This window comes from Talpa occidentalis, unplaced genomic scaffold, assembly GCF_014898055.3.
Source record: "Talpa occidentalis isolate TD23 unplaced genomic scaffold, MPIMG_talOcc4v2.1 talOcc4.9, whole genome shotgun sequence".
In the NCBI taxonomy this organism is placed as follows: Eukaryota; Metazoa; Chordata; class Mammalia; order Eulipotyphla; family Talpidae; genus Talpa; species Talpa occidentalis.
This window is the reverse complement of record NW_023605305.1, coordinates 61,683,553-61,706,690: the sequence shown is the minus strand read 5'-3', so window position 1 is coordinate 61,706,690 and position 23,138 is coordinate 61,683,553. Positions and strand designations below refer to the sequence as shown.

Here is a 23,138-nt window from a genome sequence, read left to right as displayed (position 1 = left end):
AATCCACTGGCTGTAAGTAAGAAGGTAACCTGGACCGGTACTGCTTGAGAGGAGACCAGCAGGAAACACACCTAAGAACTTGAGGACATGTGTATTTCACAGAAACCAGCCTTGCACATTCCTCATCTGATCGGAGCATCCTCTTCTTCTTACTGCCTCTCACACTCCGCTCAGCCCTTCCATCTCCCTCACTCCCGTTTAGTTAGCCCCTGCTTCCACACTAACTGCTGGTCAGCATTTAAGCATGCTGTCTGATGCGGCAGCCACTAGTCAGACACATTTATTAAGTGCTTGAAATTTGGCAAGTCCAAATTGAAAGGCAAGGTACACACTAGGTTGCAAAGACTTAGTGTAAATAAAAGACTGTAAGATATCGATCATTTTTTATTGATTATTTGTTGACATGATCATCTTTGGGATATAGTAGTTGAAATAAAAGATACAGAAATAGAATTCACCAATTTCTCTTTTCTTTTTAAGTGGCACCTATAAATTTTCAATCCCTTCTGTATTGTTTCTATTGGACAGTGTCACCGCAGCTCACCCATCTTTATAAAATCCTTTCTACCTATCAGTTCCTTCAGTTACTAACTCTCGCAGTCAAAAATGTCATGAGATAATTATCCTTACTCACAATTCTCTTACCACTGTACCTGCCTCCTTAACCAAGGATCATCTACCTTTCACTTCCACAGTCCCACAAAAAATCACGCTAGCCTCAGTCACTAACACTAACCTGGGTGATTGCTCAGCACAAGGAGCCCCTTGGGGGCCACTCGCTTCATTGAAATGCTCTTCCATTGACAACATACTTTCCTGATTTTCCTCCTACTCCTCTGAGCGCCATTTTCCAAATTCCTTGTCAACTCCCCTCTCTGTTCTACCTAACATTTATGTTGTTCTTCTACAGGATTCTGTGCCTCTCATCCACTTCTAAGGATCATGATCTATTTTTGTGCTGGCAGCTCTACAGCAATCCACATAGCAGCTCCACTCACAAGGCTTGAAAGCATCTGATTTAAACATGTTCAAATCCTAATCCGTCATCTCCACCTTTCCCTACAAAACTGGCACTGCCCCAGGATGCGGCACTGTCTGTAAATGGCACCACATCTACTTTTACCACTACTGCTAGCACTTCAAGGATATTCTGAACCCACCCGCTCTTTTCCTTCCCCTTCAGTTTCTCACAGTCTCTTTCTAAACTACATCTTTCATCTCTTGATGTCTTCCTCTTTGCTTAAATTCCACAGTCACCACCCTCATCCATACCACCACCACCTCTCACCTAGACTGTTCCAGGGTCTCTGGAATTGTTTCCTTGCTTCCATTTTGCAATTCTCTACACATTAGCCAAAGTGATTTTTTTATAAACTCAAATAACATCGCTTTGACTTAAAACTCTCCAGCGTCCTCCCTTTGACTCCGGCATAAGGTGAGAAACCTGTTTAAAAGGGTATTCAAAATCTGACTCCTGTTTTCACTAGTCTCTTCATTTTGTCCACCCCATCCTTCTGGCACTTCTTCTAGTCCTTCAAATCTGGACTTGGCACCTTCAAATATGCATCCCTTCAGCCTGGAACCCTTTTCATCAAATTTCTTTAGCCCACTTGTTTTGAACCTTCACCTAGTCTCTGAACTCACACTCCTTTTGTCGTACTCTGGGCCTCTCCTACATCACCTGTGTTTCCCCCATAGACTGTAAATTCCACGAGGTCAGAGACTAGGGCTGTCTAGTTCATGGATGTACCTACACTGGCTAGCCCTGTGTCAGGCACACAGTAGGCACTCAGTAACTATTAGTTGAACAGTAACACTAACACCTGGCTCAAACCTCCCATTTAGAAGAAGAGGAAACTAGGATCCAAAGAAAGGAAGCAACTCATTCAAAAATTACAGAGCCCAGACTGAGATTAATACAGGATTTGAGCCTCCTGATTTCCAGAAAAGTTCCCTTTCCAGTACATCATGTGCTTGTCCATAATTTAGTAACCGAGGGAAGTGGACTGAATTCCCTATGTCTTGTGAAAGCCAGAATGTAAGCTCATATTCATAAACACAGCTTACATAGTTCTTTGATTGTTTTATGTAAAAGACCTGGAAGCCCAACCCAAAAATAAACTGTGTTTCTAAACATAAAAGCTACTACAACTTTTTCCCCCCAACAGCACCTTCTGCTCATTGTTCATCTTCCTTCCTCTCATTAACCGCAGGCATCAGCGGGTGTTCAGTGTTGAATGTTTCCTTCTTTCCATGCTCTTATCACTTGCCTGCCCAGGCAGCATGTCACATGTAGCAGAAGATTAGGAAGCACTGTCTTTAAATAGTAGCACTCAAGAAAACATTACAAGATTCTCTGTAGTGCTGGGGTGGAGATGGATATAATTATAAGAATAAAAATAACTCAAAATTTTAAGCTGTGGATTGTGCCAGGTACAAAATTAGATGGATGTTTTATATGCATTTTCTCTTTTATCTTAATAAATCTGTGAGTATTTCTATCATTTCTATTTTTCAAATGAGTAAATAAAGGCATAAAGATGTTAGTAAATTCCCAAGCCATTCCGTCGAAAGAGTAAGAGTTCCAATCAAGGCAGTCCAGAGACCATGGACTTGACTTTGTGACATTTGACAGTGAAGATGTTGACCTGACAGGAAATACCAACATGTATAACTGAGGCAGATCCCAAATTTGTTTTATACAGATATCCCATCCGCGATTCACTCATTCATTCATTCATCCATTCATCTACTCATTCATTCTTTCATTCTTCGCTCAGCATGCATTATTTGAAGAATCACATTGTATCAATTGCAGGGAATACTGATAAAACTAAATCATTTCTATCTTCTTAGATTTCGTTTTCCAAGGGGGAAGGCATGTATAAGTAGACTGTCATCCTACTGTGTGATAAATGCTAACACAGACTGAAACCAGGAAGCTTTGAAAATACAAAAGAGATTATAAATCAATTTTAAAAGACACAACAGTGACTCAGTCTGGACTGGCATTCCATCCTTCTCTCTGACCTCTGCTTCTTCCCTACCCAGCTGGCTTCCCAATTTCCTCCCAGCCCTTTGTTTGTTTTACTGTTTTGGTGCCATCCTAAACCTCCCCAACTCCTGACTTAGGATTCAATCTATCTGCTCATCTTTTCCCTCCTGAAGTTAGTTTTAAATGAATTATGGCTTAACATTGTGTCTCTAGCATAAGGTGGTATAAACCTCAAGAAGAACAGGGTTTTTGCTTACAGACAGAGAAATAATTGTCTGGAAATAATAACAAGGAGTCATGACCTTCCCAGCCCATCTGCCCTACCGACCTGACACATCCACCCTCATGTACATTTCACAGATCTTACTTTGGATAAAATTTCTGGGAAAATGAGGTTTGTTTCCGTTGATGGGTACATAGTAGTAATAATAATTACACTTCTGGGCATTTAGATCACACAACAGGCCTATAAAATAAATAACCATTTTTAAAATAAAGAAATTGAGACTCACTATTAAATGGCCTTGAATGACAGTATATGAATTGCCAGAACTTTGCTCCACAGTGAATGAGTGAGAGTAGAGTTTCCAACGCTGCATATTTTTCTCATCTTTCTACTGGGATATGAAGTAGAGTGCATGTTTAATATAGTGCTGGGCCGTGCACATACTCAAGAAATGTTAGTTGTCATTATTGAGTTTTTGTTGTTGTTATTAGTATTCTATTATAGCTCACTGCAGTGCTTTATGCTTTCTCAGTCAGAAATGTCAACAGACTCATTTCTTTTCCAGTCAACAGTGGATTAGTATGTGTGATGGCTTGCAGTTTTGAAGTGTATAATCTGCCTGATTCTTTTTGCAAAAAATACTTAGTATTGTTGCTTTTAGAAAACTAGTAAGAGGCAATTCAAACTCATGTAAGTAGGACAAATACTTGCTCAACCCCTTTTATTTTGAACCCAGACCCTTAACAGCCAGGCCATGTATTTGGACCCCACCTCAAAGTATTGCAGCAGTGATGGGTGGTTTGACCTGTTGTTGAACCACACCCCTGTGCCATGTTTGCTGTGACTGAATTAGAATGAAATTGTCCCTTGCTGGGGAAACACAGTAGGTATGTTCTGTCTCATAGTGGACCTATAAAAACCCTAATACAGTATGCCACTGGGAGTAACTGGTTCACTAATGAACTGGAAGTTAATTTGAAAAAAAAAAAAACAAAAAACATGTGCATGAACCAAAAGATTGCAGGACTAGCAAAGACTTTAGAAATAATTTAATCCAAATCCTTCATTTTACTAATAAGGAGAGTGAGTCCCAGGGAGGGGGAGGACCTTACTCAGGGCCATACAGCTGGCAACAATTTTGTTTCAAAAATTGATAGAAACAATCTTCTATATGTCAATGAATCCACTGCCCTGCCTTTATAAACAAAGGATCATACTATAATTGAATTTGCCTTAGTGCAGAAAGGGTTTTCCAGTACTCCAAAGTCATCAGAAGAACATAAATTGTCATAAGCTAGACATCTGCCTATTGGCTATAATCTTCTCAAGGAATAGGTCTAATTTTATTCATGAATTAAAGTAAGTTTCAGATTCTAGCTAAGCTACTTATTAGCTTAGGCAAGTCACTTAACCTCTCTGAACTTCTCTTTCCTCCATAGAAATTTAGATAAGACTTTTGTCACAGCATGTCTGTAGCATAAAATGATGGGTACAACGTGCCACACTAAAACAGGCCTTCAATAAGTTTTTACTTCTGGGTAAGGTTTAACTGATACCTACTAGAAGCTAGGCATACACAATGACTAAAAAAGCCAAGGGCCATGCTTTACCGGCACTTACATTTACAAAGGAGTAGAGATGAGGACCAGGAGAAGAAGCAAACAATAAACAAGGATGCATATAATTTAACAATATAATTTCAGGTCATGCTAAGTGCTGTGAAGGGTTAGGGAGACTGAAAAGTGAGATAATGTGACAACAAGTGTTTGGGAGAAGTGGACAGTTCTACCAAGAGTTGCCAAGACCTCTTTGAGCTATTTCTTGAGGACCTAGAACATATGAAAAAGCTGTAAAGTCAAAGATCCAGGGGAAGAGAGGCAGGAAGATCCTGTGCAGGAGCAAGCTTGACATACTCCATCAGTCATAAGATGGCCAGTTTGTTTCCAGCAGGCCCAGTATAGTGTGCAGGGCAAGAGATGAAGTTGATGGATGACCCTGAAGTTCTAGATCATCCAATGAAATCTGAATTTCATTCAAAAAGTAATGTGAGGCCATTGCAGTTTTTAGGTGTGGAATACTGCAGTATAATAAAAAAGTAATTATTCTTCATCCCTGATTTCCAGCAGACAGCTCCTAAAACCATCAGAGTTTCTGGAGTGGCAAGATATCTTTTCTAAGTTAATGAGATGATTGGTGGCTGGGGGGCCTTTGTATAGCTGCAAAGAGGGGCAGTCTCTAGAAAGATTAAGGCTCTATTTGAGCCTTGGAACTTTCAGCTGCACCCCTGAAGTGTGGGGATGGGAGAGGGCTGGAGATTGAATTAATCATCAATGACCAATAATTTGATCAATGATTCCTACATAATGAGACTACGACAAAACCCCCAAAACAACTGGGTTCAGAGAGTTTAAAGTGGTGTTCCCCTTAGTAGGGGTGAAAGCTAATCTTCTGCACCCCCAAACCTTGTCCTCGCATGTCTTCCTTTTGTCTATTTCAGAGTTGAATGTACTGTACCCTATATAATAAATTGGTAACATTAAGTAAACTATTTCCCTGAGTTCTATAAGCCTCATAGCAAGTTATTCAATCTGAGGTTGGGAGAGCTGAGTAGGGGAGCCCTCCATTTATAGCTCATTAGTCAAAAGTACAGAGGCCCAGGACTCCTGCCTGACTTCAGAAATGGAGTCTTGTAGGACTGACCCTATCGGGTCTGACACTAAATCTGGGTGGTTAGTGTCTGAATGGAAATGAGCTGTAGAATACGTATCACTTCATGTGTGGAAAGTTGCAGCATTGACCAGTGTGAGAAAAAACTCAAATTTAGTGTCAGAAGTATTGTAGACAACAAACAGTCCAGAAAGACAGAATTTAATCTATCTCATTCATTGATTCCCTGAACAAATATCTGTGAGTTGCGTGTTCTATCCAGGCACAGTTCTTAGTGCAGTGAAAGACTCAAACAAAAAAATGCCCACAGAAGCTTACATAATAAAGGAGTCATAAATATCTAAGATTTACTTAGGGGCCTCCCCGGTGGCGCAGCGGTTGAGCGCTGGGTTGCGAAGCTGCCCGCGGCCTCTGCAGCGCCGGTTCGATCCCCGGCTGCTCCCTGGCCACCAGAGGAGGGTCCCACATGGCGCGCAGACCTCTCCTGCCGCCCGCTGCTCCCCTCAGCAGTGTACTTCGGTCCTTCTGCCTGCTCTGCTCCCCGCTCTGGCTCTGGTGAATTCTCTCACCCTCCCGCGCTTCTGACTGTACCCAGTGCTTGTATAAACAAACAAACAAATAAATAAATAAAACATGCCTCTATTTTAAAAAAAAAAAAAAAAGATTTACTTAGCATGTACTATATGCTGGCACTGTTCTTAGTGCTTTACCTGAAATAACTCACCAGATCTTCACAACAGTCCTACAAGAGGCATCCTATTATTCCTAATTTTGGATGAGGAAGAAAGAGGCATAAAGAAGTGAAATAATTTGTAATAATGCAACTAGTAAGTGGTAATGCCCAATTTCAAACTCTGACAGTCTGTTATAACCAGAGACTATAATTTTAATCACCATATTCCATTTTCCAACTTACTGAAAAGTCATTCTGACTAACCCTGTTATTAAGATACCAAAGTAGAAGTAGTTAGATGATGAGTAAGGAGATGGTAGTGGGATACTTGAATTTTTGACAATACTATGAGTAGATATTATTATTCCCACTTTTTAGATAGGAATATTGAGGCTGATTCACACATCTGGTAAATAACAGAACCCAGCTACAATCCCAAGTCTATTTATCTGTAAAACCCAATATCTTTCCATTAGCGTCTCCATTTCCTGCAAAATTGGAGAACCTCCAGACCCCAACCTTCCTTTTTCATCAAGAGACTAATATGAGGCATATTTGTAAGTCAAGAATGGAGACCTGGTCTTTTAAAGTTTTTAGTTTTTGTTTGGTAGGCATCATCTAATTAAAAATAAAATATAACAACACATACACTTAGACATATATTATCTTTTTTACAACACTTAAATTGCGAAACAGTACACATAAAGTAAAATACACAGATCTTAAGTGTAAAGTTTGATGAACCTTAATAAACGGGTATACCCACATGATCAGTACTCCAAACAAGATGTGTGTGTGTGTGTGTGTGTGTGTGTGTGTGTGTGTGTGGTTGGTTGGTTGGTTGGTTTGCTGAATGGACAGATTAATGGATGGATAGATAGATAGATAGATAGATAGATAGATAGATAGATAGATAGATAGATAGATAGATAGATACTCAGACACTGTGCATTTTTATAAATGAGTCTTTATATCATGGTTAATGATGAGAACCTCTCCCACTCTTTCCTATCTCTCCTCCCTTCCTGCTTCTAAATTGACATTGTTGTCTCCAATGCATGGAGGTTACACCAAATGCCAGGTGCAGTTCAAAATACAACTGTGCCAAAAAGAAAACAAAATAAATAAAAGAACAACTGGTGATTTTTTAATGTTTGTTGTAGGAAAATCACATTGCTCTACTTTCTGTTTTTCTATGGAGGGGTCATGTGCCTCAACCCACACATTAGCATGTGAACTTGTTGTTCCAGTAAAATGAGTCAGAGTTCCTCAAGAAAGCAGATTCATGGATTTAGAGCTATGTCAGTATCTGAGAAAAGGTAAAGTGTACTGCTTTGGCACACCCCACACTCACTCATTCTCACCCAGGAGGTCATATAGCTAATCAGCAGCAGAAGTGGGACGTGGTCTGCAGCCTGGAGACTCAAAGAGCAGGCTTTTTGCATTTTAGGGAGTACAGGAATATCAAGTCTGAAAATAGGGGATAAGAGAAGGCTGGAATTCTGCCTTGACTGCATACATATTGGTTTTATGACCTTGGAAAAATCCCTTACACTCTTTCAGCTCACTTCCTTTATTCATAAAGTAAAGCTATATGATGGTATCTGTGTCACTGACGTGATTAACGCAGTGTGTGGCAGACAGTAAGCACCTGGGAAATATTGGCTTAAGCCAGTAATATATCAGTGCCCTTGGGAGTTGGTTGCTAAATCAACAGACATCACATTTTTTTTAATCATATGCCCTATCAGTTAAACATTTTTTGAGCTTGCATCTTCAATATATGATAACTTACTTATGAAAAAACATAGCTAGGGGCCTCCCTGGTGGCGCAAGGGGTTAAGCACAGCACTGTGAAGCTATTCGCAGCCTCTGCAGCATGAGTTCGATTCCCGGACCAGGGAGCAACCCACATGGCGCAGCAGACCTCTCCTGTCTCACCCGCTGCTCCCCTCAGCAGTGTATTTCAGTCAGTCTGCCTGTTCTGCTCCCTGCTCTGTCTCTGGTGAATCCTCTCACCCCCTGCACCTCTGGTCTGTACCCAATTCTTGTATGCATAAATAAATAAATATTTTTAAAAAACTATAGATGGGCTTTATTATGATTATAGATATCATAAAATGGATGAAATATAACTGAAATAAAATATTTCAAAAACATGCCTTCATACTAACACCATTCAGAGTCCGAAGGCACACAGTACATCGATGACCAAGTTTTTCAGTGATCTTTTAAAAAGATATTTTATGAGTTTTAAATTATTTTGTATGTGACTATGTATCAATACCTCAAGCGGTGTTCTTGATTTTTTTTCCCACTTCTACCTCGTCTGACTAGCTCTTCATTTTTTTTATTTAATGTGAAGCGCTCCTATTATTGAGCAAAAAGTGTCACCATTTTCCAGTTTACTTAAATCTAAATTATCACCATTACCTTTAATCCATTGTCTCACTCATTTCCACCTGCTTGCCCATTTTGTGAGGGTTAGTTTAAATAAAATTAGAGATAATACCGTACCTGTAAATCCACTAATCGGGAACATCTATGTGACAACATGCAGCAAATCCCTGGATGCTGAGGACACAGATCGAGGCCTGGCTTGAGCCTCCTCCATGCGGTAGAATCTCCCTCTTCTTTAGGAAACATCCCCCATCTATGTGACTCATGACCATCTGTTGTGTGGACCAACTGATGGATCTGGTAGTAATCTGCATAGAAAATCCTGGTAGCGCTTAATTAATTTCTTTAGACTAAAAATCATAAATGGCACTTCTAATATTTTTTTCTAGAATCCTAATCGATTGTGTCTGGTACTCCCTGGCATCCATGCATGCCACTTCAGAAACGCTAGTCCAGGTGATCTGACATTGCCTCAGTTGTACATGTCTCCAATGAGCAGTTCAATGCACTGTCACCAGGCACCTGTGTGTGCCAGGATGGGGCCAGCCTGAGCCCTCTGGTGACCTGACCCGGGCACTTCAGGGACTCAGTGGAGCTCCTCCATGTACCCCCTGTTTGTTCGTCCCTGTTGCTTATTACTCTGGACACTGCCGAGGTGGCAGTGCCCTTTAGTGCCTCAGCCTCAACTACCTGACAGTCTTCCCAAAATCATAAGGCCGTTGTTCTCCTTGACCTGGGTAAGGAAAGAGGTATTAGATTCCCCCAGCCCCTGAATTGCTAACATTAGTGTGTCTATCCCTCATGGAATTCCCGTCTTCTCCATGGGAGCTCAAGAACCCCTTCTTCTCTCTAGCGTGATTTCCTGGGGTCTCTCACTCCCATATAATCTCAAGCCCTTGCAGTTTCCAATCCAGGCAATAACAGCTGAGTACTGGGTATTTCCCAGGCCCACACAGCCTGGCGCTGCCCCCCAAGAGTGGGGAGCAGTGTGTGTGGACGAGAGTCTCGGCCTTGACACGGCAGGGAAGGGTCAACCCCATGAATATGGTCTTTCATGGCCAGGGTACAGGGCCCCTATTTTTCCCTATAGAAACCCTTCACTTGCCTTCAGAAGTGACGATCAAATGTGAACTTTCATGGTTTATTTATAGTTCTGCCTTAGCGAGAGAAAGAAAAGAAGTGATTAAAATGCTATTTTACAAAATATTTTGTTTTAAAAAAGCTTTCATTGTGTGGGCAAAAAGGAAAGAGGAAAGTCACTGCAGGCATTGTGCTGTCTAGACTCTCAAACAAAGAGGGTAGCGTGCCACCAATTAGGATGGTCCAGCCTGCCTGCTGACAAAAAGTAGGAATTTTGAGGCCAACTTCAAACAAACCCTTTTGAACAGAAGTATATTGTGGGTGGTGACTATATTTAGCACATGTCAGCATTTCCATAATAAATTCATATTGTTATGCCATGGTAATTTCCAGATTTACTGCAGCCAGTGGGTTCATGAGGTTTCAATTTTATGTTAATTATTTGGAGAAATTGGAAAACTCAGCAGTGCTATTTCTGATGACAGTACCGATTCTCTGGGCATTCTCCATATTGTGTCAAATACCCATAATGAGCCCTGCCTCCCAGGAGAGAAGAGAGTCAGCAAGAGTCATCTTGACTGCTTGTGTAACTTTTTTTTTTTTTTTTAAGAATACAGTATATTTTTATTTTTTCTTACCCTTGTTAAATCAATACATGCCACTGTAGAAAATTTAGAAAACATAACCATCCCGCAAACAAGAGAAAAAAATGAGCACTCGTGCTCTTGAACTTGTTGACATTTTAATTTATTTTCCTCTAATGTTTATTGTGCATATGCAACTTGTGTATGGGCAAGCACAATTCTTCAGAGAGAATTAAAAAACAACTGTATTTTACTCCCACCTCCCATGACATGTGTGCAGAGGAGTAGTTCTTCTTGACCTGGTTAAAAATACTGGGAGTTCCCTTCAGCAGATCATCAAATAGCATCATTCGTTAAACTTTGCTTTGTTAACAAGGAAAAAAGAAATATCCTGGCCTGCGTTGAACATTGTCCGAGGACTTACTGTATTTGCTTAAATAAATGCAAAGTCACTTAGATCATACAAGTTTTATGGTCCCTTGGAGTTGTGAGACACTGTCAAATTCAGAAGTTAGAGTTCCGTTCTATAATCATATGCATGATCAACACTTCGATTTTCACCTAAAGGTAAGAGATTTCCCAGCCCTCCAGTAAGTCTACTAGAAATGAGAATGCCTGTGATTGGGTTCTTCTTTCTTCTGCATTCACTTCCTCTCTAACATCTTAGTTTCTTTCTTGCTCCTCGGAGGGGGTAAGGGAAAAGAGATCGGTTACGGGAATGTTCTTCTCTTATGAGCACTGTCGTTAATGGGCTCTGTGCTATCATCAACTGGGAGGTATTGCCAGCGAGTAAGCTCCCTCAGAGATCCTTCTGGGACTCTCCACTTGTGTAAACCTCTCATTTGCAATATTTTGTCCTTGTTAATGCCTGTCCTAGTAGATTGCAGACTTGTCTCTTAATTCCTGACAAATCTAGTAAGTCGACTCAAGCTTCCTCATGCAGACTCCCTGTCTCCTTAGGTGACCATGCTGGGCAGGACGTAGGACACCCGGGACAGCTCTCTCACACATGAGCCCTGTGGGAAGAGACCTGTGGGCTCTAGCAGTGCTGATTAACCCCAACGCAACTGCCCCTTCACTTCTGCATGGCAGCGCCAGCTGGCCCCTCTCTCGCAGGCAAGACTCACCCTCATTCCGCTCTAACCCACTACCTCAGGGACATGCATCCACGTGGCTGTCAGTCTCTGTACCCCCTGCTCTTGTGACTTGTGCAGGGTGAAAGTCTCTGGAAGGAGGCCTAATGTGCCATAAACCCATAGTTCTCTCCTGAAATTCCACCCCTTCTTCTAGCCCTACATGTGGATGAAAGTCTTCAGACTTGAATGGTTCCTCAGCCACCTTTTTTTTTCTTTTCACAAACTCTTCAGGGTGGTCTGTTTCCAGATCACTTTGCTATCTTATATCTATCATCTCTATATTTCAGCCAAAAAATCCATTTTAGCCTCTGTCATATGTATGATCCCAAAGTCCATTCATCCTGCAGACATTCCCTGAACGCATATGATATACCAGATGCTGAGTTTGGCAGTGGGAATAATTATAATAATTCCTGCCTTAAGGAGCTCGTAGTCTAGTCGGGGAGGCTGATGTGCTAACAACAAATTGCAGTGCTGTGTCAGAAGTGCTGTGATAGATGGAAGCCCGACTGCTGTGGAAACGAGTCACTCAATCTAGGTGGGAGGCAGGCAGGGAATGAGTCAGAAGAAGTCTCCATGGAGTCCATGTGGGACCTAAGTTTTATGCTTAAGTCTGTACTTTCTCGAGAAACAAAATAAGCTCTTTTTTAATTCTTTGACATCGCTATTGCTGGTGTTAGATTCTCAGTAATGTATTTCAAAAAACAAGCAAAGGTAATGAGAAGAAAGAATACCCTGCCAACTTCACTGTTAGGTGGCAAGAGAAGTGCCTTCATGGGGTACCTGACACTTCCCCTGACGCCCCATGAGGCAGCCCTGGAGGGTCACCTCAAGTCTGAGGTGGAAGGACTGGACGACCAAGTGCGGTGTCCCCTCAGAGCATTTTATAATTAGAGGAGGAAAGAGGTGGAGAAGTGCCCCCTGGAAGTGCGCAGAGAAGACTCTGAGGGAAGAAACAAGGGCAAGAGGAGAGAATGAGTGACACAGTTGGTGATGGGAAGGCTGGGGCCACTTCAGCAAGACACAAGACAAGAAGATGTGGGTGGGGGTACAGAATGGGGGTGAGGCTTACTTTAAAGGTGTTGGAGCTTGGTCTATGAAGGAAAATGCCCTGACACATGTTGGGGTGAGCAGAATCCTTAAGATATCATTGTTTAAAGCAACTATAAACCAGAGACACGCTATGCGGGTGGGGGAGGGGAGAAGGGATTAGTGTCAAAATAAGGGGGTATGGGGGTTGTATGGGGACTAGAACCAAGATGAAAATGCATACATTGTGCAAAAATGAAAAATGATGTAAAGATATATAAAATTAAATAAAATTAAAAAATAAAAAAAGATAGCATTGTTTAGTGAAACAGCAGCAGCCTCGCCAAGACGAGCTTGGACTGCTTGCCCGTCACAAAACAGCCCCGACTGCCCCTCCCTTGTTTGTTTCCAATGCTTGCCTTTTCGCTATGGTTTTCTCTTTAATAACTTCCCTTCCTTACTAAAGACTACCATTTCTTTCTGTTGTCAGTATGCGTGCTGCTCTCAGCATCTCTGCTCTCCCAATCAGCACTTTAAAAGCTGTTGATTGCTAAGGAACCAGATAACTAGTTCAGAGTGTTCCTACCATCAAGAGTTGGTAGAGCAGCCTAACTAAATTGGAAATATGTGTAAGTGATTAGCAAATGAAATAGCTGTCAAGTTTTCCAAGCCTTGAATAACTACTGAAATGAAGTGATTCCACTTCCAGCATAGTCTTGGCCACATTCTGATTTGGTCATGGTCAATGTCTTTTCCATCCCCTGGTGGAATGGAAAGGGCCCTAGAGGAAAGGGCCCCTGCACGCTTCACTGCCATATTCTTTGTATACTGGATACTGTGCTTGGCACATAGAATGGGATCAATATATTTTGTTTATATATATATATATATATATATATATATATTAAGATTTTTTTATTTGTGCATGCAAGAACTGGGGTATAAGCCAGAGATGCAGGGTTGGGGGTGAGAGGATCCACCAGAGACAGAGTGGGGAGCAGAACAGGCAGATCTACTGAAATACACTGCTGAGGGGAACAGTGGGTGAGACAGGAGAGGTCTGCTGCACCATGTGGGTAGCTCCCTGGCCGGGATTGAACTGATGCCACAGTGGCTGCCAATAGCTTGATAGTGCTGAGAATTAACCCTTTGCGCCCAGGGAGGCCCAGGATCAATATATTTTATGAGAATTCCAGGTGCTGAGGTTAAGCAGCATATGAAAGCTCCTGCTCTCCCATACTTTATATTCTGGTTAGGAGAGGAGTGGAGAGGGCAGATATGAAACACATAAACCAGTAAATACAAGGCATGTCAGAAGAGAATTAGGGTGAAAATTATGATAGATATATATATCATAGTGGGGTGGCAAGGATGGTTGCAGGGGGACCCCTGAATATGTTTTAAAGATACCCAGGAGCTTTTACATTCTACTACATGGTAGCCAGCTTTGTACATTTTTTTCCTTCCCGCCTAGCATTTGCGTACATAGTGAGTAATTAAAAAAATACGTGGAATAAGAAGTTGTACATATGTCACTCCAGGGTGACTGCATCCTTAAAAATAAGACCAGTAGCTAGGGCCTGGTCTGAGCAGATTCATCATGCTATTACTTGCCACATCCCTAGTTGAACCTGTTGGATCCCAAAATTTGGGTTCATTCCTCTCCCCCTCACTTTCCACAGCCTTAACAACACTGGGAGATGGCCCCAGAAACCTAACCCTCTATGCATATAATGGAGCCAATATAGTCCGTGGTTAATCTGTATGCACACTCCAGATCACACTGTCTAGGCACCATAACCTCCTGTCAGCCCAGTTGCTCCATTGTCAAGGCAGAGTGTCCCAAAGTCAGATTCTAGAACTCAAGTCAATTAGACTCAGAGGTCTCACATCTGTACTCACAGTTTCAGAGACTGCTGGGGAAAAATCTGAAGATAAAATGATGAGGTCTTAAAGTATATATACAAAGCAGGGCCCATCAATTAAGTAGACAGTATGCTCAGTGGCTGATTATGTTGCCTTCTCGGCCCTCGTGTCCAATGAGAGGGGAAATAATTCCCTCTCCCTGCTCCCTGCCATCACTAGGGCTTTGCCTTCTGCTTATTTGCACCCCAGAGACCTCTACCTTAGCCATATATTAAGTATAAGCAGTTGGCTCATAGATAGGACTTTTAATATTTTAGTGTTTATTGAGTTTTATTCTTATTACCAGAGAAAATAAGTCAAAAATAATGGACTAACTGGATATCTTAAGAGGAAGTAGATTTTGATTAACATGTTCTTGCCTAGGACTAATTCACTTTGGTTGTTGATTTCCAACTCAGCTTTCTGTGTTCTGTTTTCTATTTGACAGGAGGCAATGGCAAGAATGAGCAAAGTTGGGAAAGTTGTATTTCCCAGACTTGAGGATAAAAGGTAAGTTTTTATTTGTTATATGCACAATGCTATGGCATGAGGACCAGTAAAGACAGGCAGTACACCACTGGAATAAACTGAAGACATCAGCTAATCTAGTCCTTTGATTTAATAGTTGATTAAACTAAACCCCAGAGAGGTAAAATCACTTGCAATTACCTACAATCTCAGCACTACTTAAGGCCATACCTGGCAGTCCCATGCAAACATCGGAACTCTCAGACCAATGTTCTTTTCTCTAGGTCCCTAGCAGCAAACCTGGTCTTCTCTGTTCTAAATAGGGATTTTTTTTAATTTCATCCATCAAAGGACATAGTAGCATCTGCCTGTTTTTCTACCCTTTGCATCATGTGGCATTGAGGGCTACAACATAACTTTATCAGTGTATTAACCCCAATACAAAAAAAAACCCCACTAATTTATTGAGTTCCTGCTATATTCAAGTCACTATGGCCATTAGTGTTCAGACAGGATTTAGAGGGGACTAAGACACACAATCTCATTTATACACATAGAGCATTTCAGAACAAAGGGGTATGTACTACACCAGATAACAAAGCAGCAAGGAAGGAGTGTTACTGTAGGGGTGAGCAAAAACTTTTGAAAGGAAGTGAGGTCTAGCTATTTTAAAATGTTTAAATTACCAGACAGGTCCAGTCAGGGTAGGACTGGAGAGGGAATAAGAATATGCAAAGTTACAAAGGTGGGAACAGTATGGTATGTTAGCGTAACTATAAACAACACATAATTCTGAAAAAGAGTATAAGATGGGAAATGGCAGGAAGTAGTAATGGAACTGGTGTCAGGGAGACTAAAGGGGTCATCTCCTAAGGAGCTTTGAGGCCTTGCTCAAGACCTCAGATTCATCCCGTAATCAGAATGGTGATGATAACTTTCAGGCAGTGGTGGGATCTGGGTAGATGCAGCTTTTAGAAAGATTCCCTCTTAGGGGATAAATTAGAGGGATTAAGGATGGAAGCAGAGAAAGAGCTGGAAGACTTTTTCACTCATCCAAGTTAAAGATGAAAAAGGACTGTACCTAGTCACTGATATATGGTTTAAAGACAAAGGACAGTAGCTTAAGGCCTTTTATAATTTTAGGAAAATATTTCAAGTCAAATTATTGCAAGTTCCATCTCATGTAATGAAGGCAAAGGTACTGATCCCACCGAAGCTTGACCCTATGTAACAATGTTAGCAATGTCCAGGAGAAAAAGAGACCCAATTGGCATGTTATCCCTTTAAATGTAAACCTGTGTCTAAATACCCAGGTCAGAGGAATCAGAACCCGCACACTGAAACATCTGAGTTCTCCACGTCAGTGGGAGCAGAGGGCCAGCACTTTTGTTGAAATTAGAAACATCTCCATCTCTTTACTGACCCTTCAAAAACTATCAAGGGAAGTCTGTTTTTAAGCTTTCAGTGGAAGCCGCCTTCATGGAGCAGGTTCACGTGGTGCTCTATCGCCATCTGCAGGCCACCTCTAGACTTGCAAGTAGAAAGAGCCAGTTTCCTTCTGAGCTGGGCTCATGTCTCCTCAATGCCTCAAATCATATTATCTACAGGGAACATTTACTTAGGTCTGTGAGAAACAGAAGCAACTGACTAGCATGGAGAAAATATGGATGAGAGGATTCAGTTGATTTTAAAATTCAGGTTCCTGGAGAGCTTGATCTAGTGACTGTTCTTTGATACGCATTTTAAGAAGATCCCATACCAAATTTATCCTTGAGAATATATAGAGAACTCCTAAAACTCAACAATAACAGCCTTACAGCACGAATCAAAGACTGGGCAAGGATCCTGAGTAGGCATTTCTCTGAAGAAGATATGCAAGCGGTCAAAAGCTGGGAAAAAATAGATGGGAACCTCATAATCATTAAGGAAATGCAAATCAAAACTACACTGAGATACTGTTGTAAGCCCATGGGATGGTTACTTATCAACAACCAGGAAATAACAAGTGTTACTAAGGATGTGGATAAATTGACTTCCTTTACACATATTTTACATAAGAGGGTGTGTAAGATGGTACAGCCATTGTGGAAAGTAGCGGGATAGTTCCTCAAATATTAAAAATAGAATTACCATATGGTCTAGAAATTCCACTTCTGGATGAACTGAAAGAACTGAAAGCGGAGTCTCAAGATATTTATACACCCATGTTTATTGGAGCACTATCTGCAGTAGCCAAAAACATGCAAGGAACCCAGGTGTCACTTGACAGATGACTAGATAAATAAAAAGTAGTATATATACAGGGCGGAATATTACTAAGTCTTAAAAAGGAAGGAAATTCTGACACAAGCTATAACGTGGTTGAATCTTAAAGATGTTATGCTAAGTGGAAAAGCCAACCACAAAAAGACAAATGTTGCATGATTCTACTTATATGAGGTACGTAGAACAATCAGATTCAGAGACAGAAAGTAGAAGGTGGTTTCCAGGGACTGGGAAAGGTGAGAGAATAGGGAATTAATGTTTAATGGGTACAGAGTTAGTTGTGCAAGATAAAAAGCTCTGCAGAAGGATAGTGGAGATGGCTGTGTGACAGTGTGAATGCACTTAATGCCGCTGAACTGTTGGCTTAAAAATGGCTACAGTGGTAAATTTCATGTTATATATATTTTACAGTGGTAAATTTCATGTTATATATATTTTAGCAAGATTGAAAGAAAACAGAGGAAAGTGCTTTGGACCTGTTTCCCATTTGTGAAAAGGGAAAGATATAATCTAGCCACTCTTGGTGTTCCAGATTAACATGATTAAAAAACAATAATTCACATTTGTAAGCACTAACAACTCATAGAGTATTTCATGTTTATTTTGTCAAAAATTCAGTCTATGATATAGTACAGCTTGTCACCCATTTTTATAGCAGGGAAACTGGGGCTTAAAAAATTTACACAGAGGCCCCAGGCTTCTCTGCCTGAAAAGTTGGTGCCTTTCCCATTGTACAGAGAATAAAGCCAGTGCTGCAAAGGTGTCAGTGTTAAAATTGGAAATCTTAAAGGATATGAAAAGGGGTAGTAACTCAGGGGTAGTAATTTCAAAACTAGCAGTTTTGAAATTCCAAGGTCAGGAAATCCGCCTCATCTAGTGGAAAGATAGCTTAGCATTATGTTGTCATAAAGGATCATTGGAACGAGGATCATCACTATGCTGAAAACCATTCTATAATTTTCAGTTAAATCAATTTGGAGGCTCAGAGTGTGGATTTTAGTATCACCTACATACAGCAAGATTGATCTAGAGTATTAATTAGTTCCTGGATTTTTTTTTTTTTAAGTAGTAACCATAACAAGCACCATAACAAGTAACCATCACTTACTAGAAGACAGGTACTATTCTAAATACTTTTCAATTCACATAAGAGACACAAATAAATTAAGTAATAGATCCAGGGTCACACAACAACGGGTCAATCTGAGATTCAAACCCAGGCTTCAGAGTCTACCTCTTAACCCTATGTTTGGCCCCATCATAGCTAATAAGTTGCCAAAATGCTTAAGGTTCAAATGGTGGGTGGAGGGAATCCTATGAATTCCTTTAACTCTTGCATGTTACTAGCAGAAGTCCCTGTGTTACTTCTTACAGTCTCTTTCACCCAATTCATGAGCTGGCATCAAAGCTCCCTCATGCAGTCTTCCTTTCGAAGTACCCCAGAATGTTTAAGACTTGCTAAACTGGCTTCATCAACTCTTCACCCCATGTTAGAAGAATAGGGATACAGCTGTAGTCTTCAAATTTAATTTGTCTTAGCTACTATTATTCCCTTGGGATTGGGCCGCGCTGCCCTCTAATTATGGCCAACACCAAACCAAACAGCTCTCCCTGCAGGTTCAGCTGTAGAGTAGAGGAGAGCAAGGCTGGGCACCGCTACAGGAAAGGCCTGAGCCACATGTTCATGGGGTTTTACTCCCAGAGGCCGTTGTCTATGAAGAAAAGGTAGTGTAGAATATACGAAAGTTAATTAAAACACTTGTGCTTATTGCTGGTCAAGCTGTGGTTTTAAACCACTTATCAAACCTGCAACTGGTCACACATGAAGCTTTTGTTGAAGACAGGAATATGAAAGGTTCTGGGGTGAGCCTGGGTCCTCCAGTTCATTGCAGCAGAGGCTTTGGAGTCAGACAGACCTGAATTTGAATTCCAGCTCTGCCCAGTTTTAACTATACTACTTTAGATGTGACTCTCTACATAAATGTCTTTACCTCTAAAATAGAAATATAGACAGACCTTGATTTATAATGATGCACACCTGAAACTTATGTAATGTTGCAATACAGTGTTATTTATTGTAAGATTCCTAACAGTTACGTGGACACTCTTCTCAGCACAGTGTATTTCACCAGGTGGAACTAGTATCCAGAGTATAAATGGTGTTTGATGCAGAAAAAAATAAAATGCAGATGTAGGTTAAAGAAAATGGGATAAAACACACTGATCCATTGCTTGGGATGCCAGAAAATGGGAGGTGTCAGTAAACCCATAACAGACAAATTCCTGTTCTTCTAAATATAAGGGGAGTCTACATAACAGTTTTATCTTGAGATCATTCAGCACATTCATCTTTGTCCCACAGATACTATGACAAGAAATACCAAGTGTTCCTGAAGCTGGTTGAACATCAGAAGGAATATGCAGCCATCATGAAAGGTGACTGAACAGTGCTAGAAGGTTCTGGGTCATTGCCCCAAGGACTTTGTCATTTCATCTTATATTCAAGACATTCCTGTATTGTCTTTTAATAAAGGAAACCAAGACATATTCAGCCAGAAATAGAGTCTTCCATTTCACAAGACCAATCTTAGTTTGGTGGATTTGTGGAACACGATCATGGAGACAGAAATTTCGCAGAGGCCATGGGCTCTCCTATGGGACTAAACCTTGGGCTGATTCAAGATCACATGGGATGATGCATGGGAAATTTGATCATTAATTCAATTTCAGCCATTAAATGAATGACTTAACATTGCTTTAGGTATATTCTGTAGGTGACTATAAGCTTGCTATTAACCTATTATTTGTAAATAATTTCAAACTTAGAGAAAAGTTGTGGGCATAGGAATATCACAAGAAACAGTCACATACCTCATTTGTACCTTTTAATATTTATATCATTTGCTTCATCATTTGTATATTCCCTCAAGATATATATGTAACTATGCATAGACACATACATACACAATGTACATACATACTCACACATCAGACCCAAGAACAACTGCTAATGTTGATTCTTGAGCTGCCATGGCTCAGATGAGTTTAAATTGAGGACAAGTCAGCAGATAGAAAAGAAAAATTCAATATAATTCAGTCAACAAACACTTTTGATATGCACACACGCACATTTCTGATTCATTTGAGAGAAAATTTTAGGAGACTTTAATATAGTACTTTAATTTGGCATTTATATTCATAGTCAATTTGTGAATAATTCAATAATGTTTTATGGCATTTTCCCCCATACAGGATTCAGCTGGAATCAGATATTGCATTTAATTAATTGCAGAATCGTCATCTTGCAATCATCATAGTGAAGATAGGTAGAAGCAGGAATCATCAATGAATATGAGAGCATTTTGATGAGTAACAGAATGATACATGGTCTTAAAATGTCTCCTCACAGATTGTTTATTAATTTCAGGAGGAAAAAAAGAATGTTAACTGTACAGGGAAGAAATAGGACATCCTGGTTGGGTGATCAGAATCAAGTTCAATGGGCAGATGTTCCTGGAGTTCCAGCAGATGTGGTAGCCTGGGAAAGACACAGCATCACCCGGTAGGGACTGCACAGCCTAGATCTAAGCATAAGGAAACATTAGACAAATGCAGAATAGTCAGCATTCTATTTAATAGACTCTATTCTTCAAAAATGTCTGTCAAAGATAGAGAAAGGCTATGGAAATTTTCCAGATTAAAGAAATATGGTGGCTTAAAGCTTTGGATGTAGACAAGTGTTTAAAAGGAAGAGCTATAGTTGATGCCATGATAAACACATACAAAGCCATGTGCATACTCACACACTCTTAACTCGGTCAACAAATGCTTTGGTCAGAATCAGAATCTCTGCTAGGTATGGTCCTAAGCACTGCGGGTAGAGCTGTGCATAAAATGTGGCCCCTGCCCACATAGAACCCCCAGTCTAATGAGAGATGGAGACAAGTAAACCCATCACAGTATACTGTGAGAGATGCAGTAAAACAAAGCACCTGCTGCCATGGAGTGCATCAAACAGTCAGAAAAGGGGAAATCAGTGGAGGTCAAAATGGGGATCTAAGGGCCAAAGCAATATAGTGTAATGACAATGAGCCCTTGGGGTCTGGGCCTGGCTTTTTCTCTTACTAGCTGTGTCACTTACAGAAACTTTACCAAACCTCAGCTTCCTTACTTTAAAAATGAAGTATTAATACACCTACTTCACAGGAATATAATGAGGATTAAATGAAATATGCATTATTTGCATATATTTTAAAACACTTAGCTCAGTTGCTTGGAACTTGTCTGTCTTTTTGCTGTCCATGGCACGAAGAAGATCCTCAGAATAATAGCAATAAATATTACTGAACAGGATAACCACACCAGTTGCAAAAGCATTCAGCAGTATCTAAAGGATATAGATACTGAGCATAGCATAGGATGGAGGTGGGTGTGGGTGTGCAACCCAGTAAGCTTAGCAGTAGGACTCCAGAAGCCCAGTTCATTCACCTCTCCCCCCAACCAGAGCTTGGGCTGGGGATAAGAAAGGCTGGGGAATCAGACTTAGCCTCTCAAAGAAATCAGAGACAACAAGATCTTGCAAAATGTCAGGACCAAAGTCAGACAGGCTTAGACTACAAAATCTGATCAGCACTGACTCAGAAATTTGAGCAGATGTGGGCCCGCTCCTGCAAAGCAGCAGCTGTCACATGAATGCATGGGTAGGAAACACAGAGGTAGCAGAATAAATAATAACCAAATATTTACCATGTCCTTCCTGTGTGTCTTTTCCAGTTACTACAGCGCTGCAAGGTAGGAAGCATTAACCTCACATTTCCGTTGAGAAATCAGAGGGTCAGAGAAGCTAACTAGCTTGCCCAGAGTTACTCAGGTGGTGAGAGAGACAGACTTCCAATCCACACCTATCTGAAGGGAAAGCTTTGGGCATCCCACCTTGAAACAGCTGAAGAAGAATTCTGCCCCCATCACCACCACCACCTGCTCTTTAGTTACAGTTACAGTGCTTGTGCTGTGAGGGGCCAGCCCTGGGTGCTGGTCATTCTCCCAGGCAACTTAGATGCAAGCCTAACTTGACCTTGGCCTTGTACTGCTTTATAGAAAAAGGAAAACACAGAGATGAGGCAAACAATGTGGGGACCTAGGAATTCTTGTGTGTCTCAGCAGTGAGGAGCAACCTGTGAGAAGGGCTGAGAGGCTTTGGACAAGTTACTTAGTCTCAAAGCCTTGGTCTCCACACCCCCTCCCCACCCCTGTTAATGGAATGATCTCCTTGCTTACTTGAAAGAATTGGTCACTACAAATATTGTTTCTACACTGTTCTCTTCATGCCACCTGGGAAAAGTGTTAGTCCCTAGAAAAGTAATTCTCATTCCTAAAACCAGTATTTTAGGAAAATGCCTGTGTAGATTTCTATAACCATGTGTAGTTTGATAATAAAAATTTTTAATGATTCCAATACTCACCTTCTTGCAGTGGGAAAGGAAGCTTTATTTAATGTACACACGCAAATTATAAGTATCGTTAGCTTTTATGAATAAGAATTACAGTGTGGCCAGGGCGGTTTGTGGGATTTTTGTTTAGTTGCCTTCTGAAAGTTTTTCTTTCAAGTTGAAGCCAACCTTGCTTAGCAAATCATTTTGCCAAGAAACACATTAAGGGTTTTTCGTTTTGACCAAAAATACTTCCCATATGTGGAAAACATAAATATGGT

At 40.8% G+C, this 23,138-nt stretch overlaps 1 protein-coding gene across 3 annotated transcripts in view; it reads left to right on the top strand.

Moving 5' to 3' along the window:
- Positions 1 to 20,160, top strand: part of FGGY (FGGY carbohydrate kinase domain containing) — a 401,889-nt gene extending 381,729 nt beyond the window's left edge. For all 3 annotated transcript variants that reach the window (XM_037498322.2, XM_054690943.1, XM_054690944.1), the window contains exons 15-16: positions 15,144 to 15,205; positions 19,791 to 20,160. In XM_037498322.2, the coding sequence (XP_037354219.1) occupies positions 15,144 to 15,205; positions 19,791 to 19,872 (144 nt within the window). In that variant the 3' untranslated portion in view covers positions 19,873 to 20,160. The remainder of the gene's footprint in view (positions 1 to 15,143; positions 15,206 to 19,790) is intronic.
- The last annotated feature ends 2,978 nt before the right edge of the window (positions 20,161 to 23,138 follow it).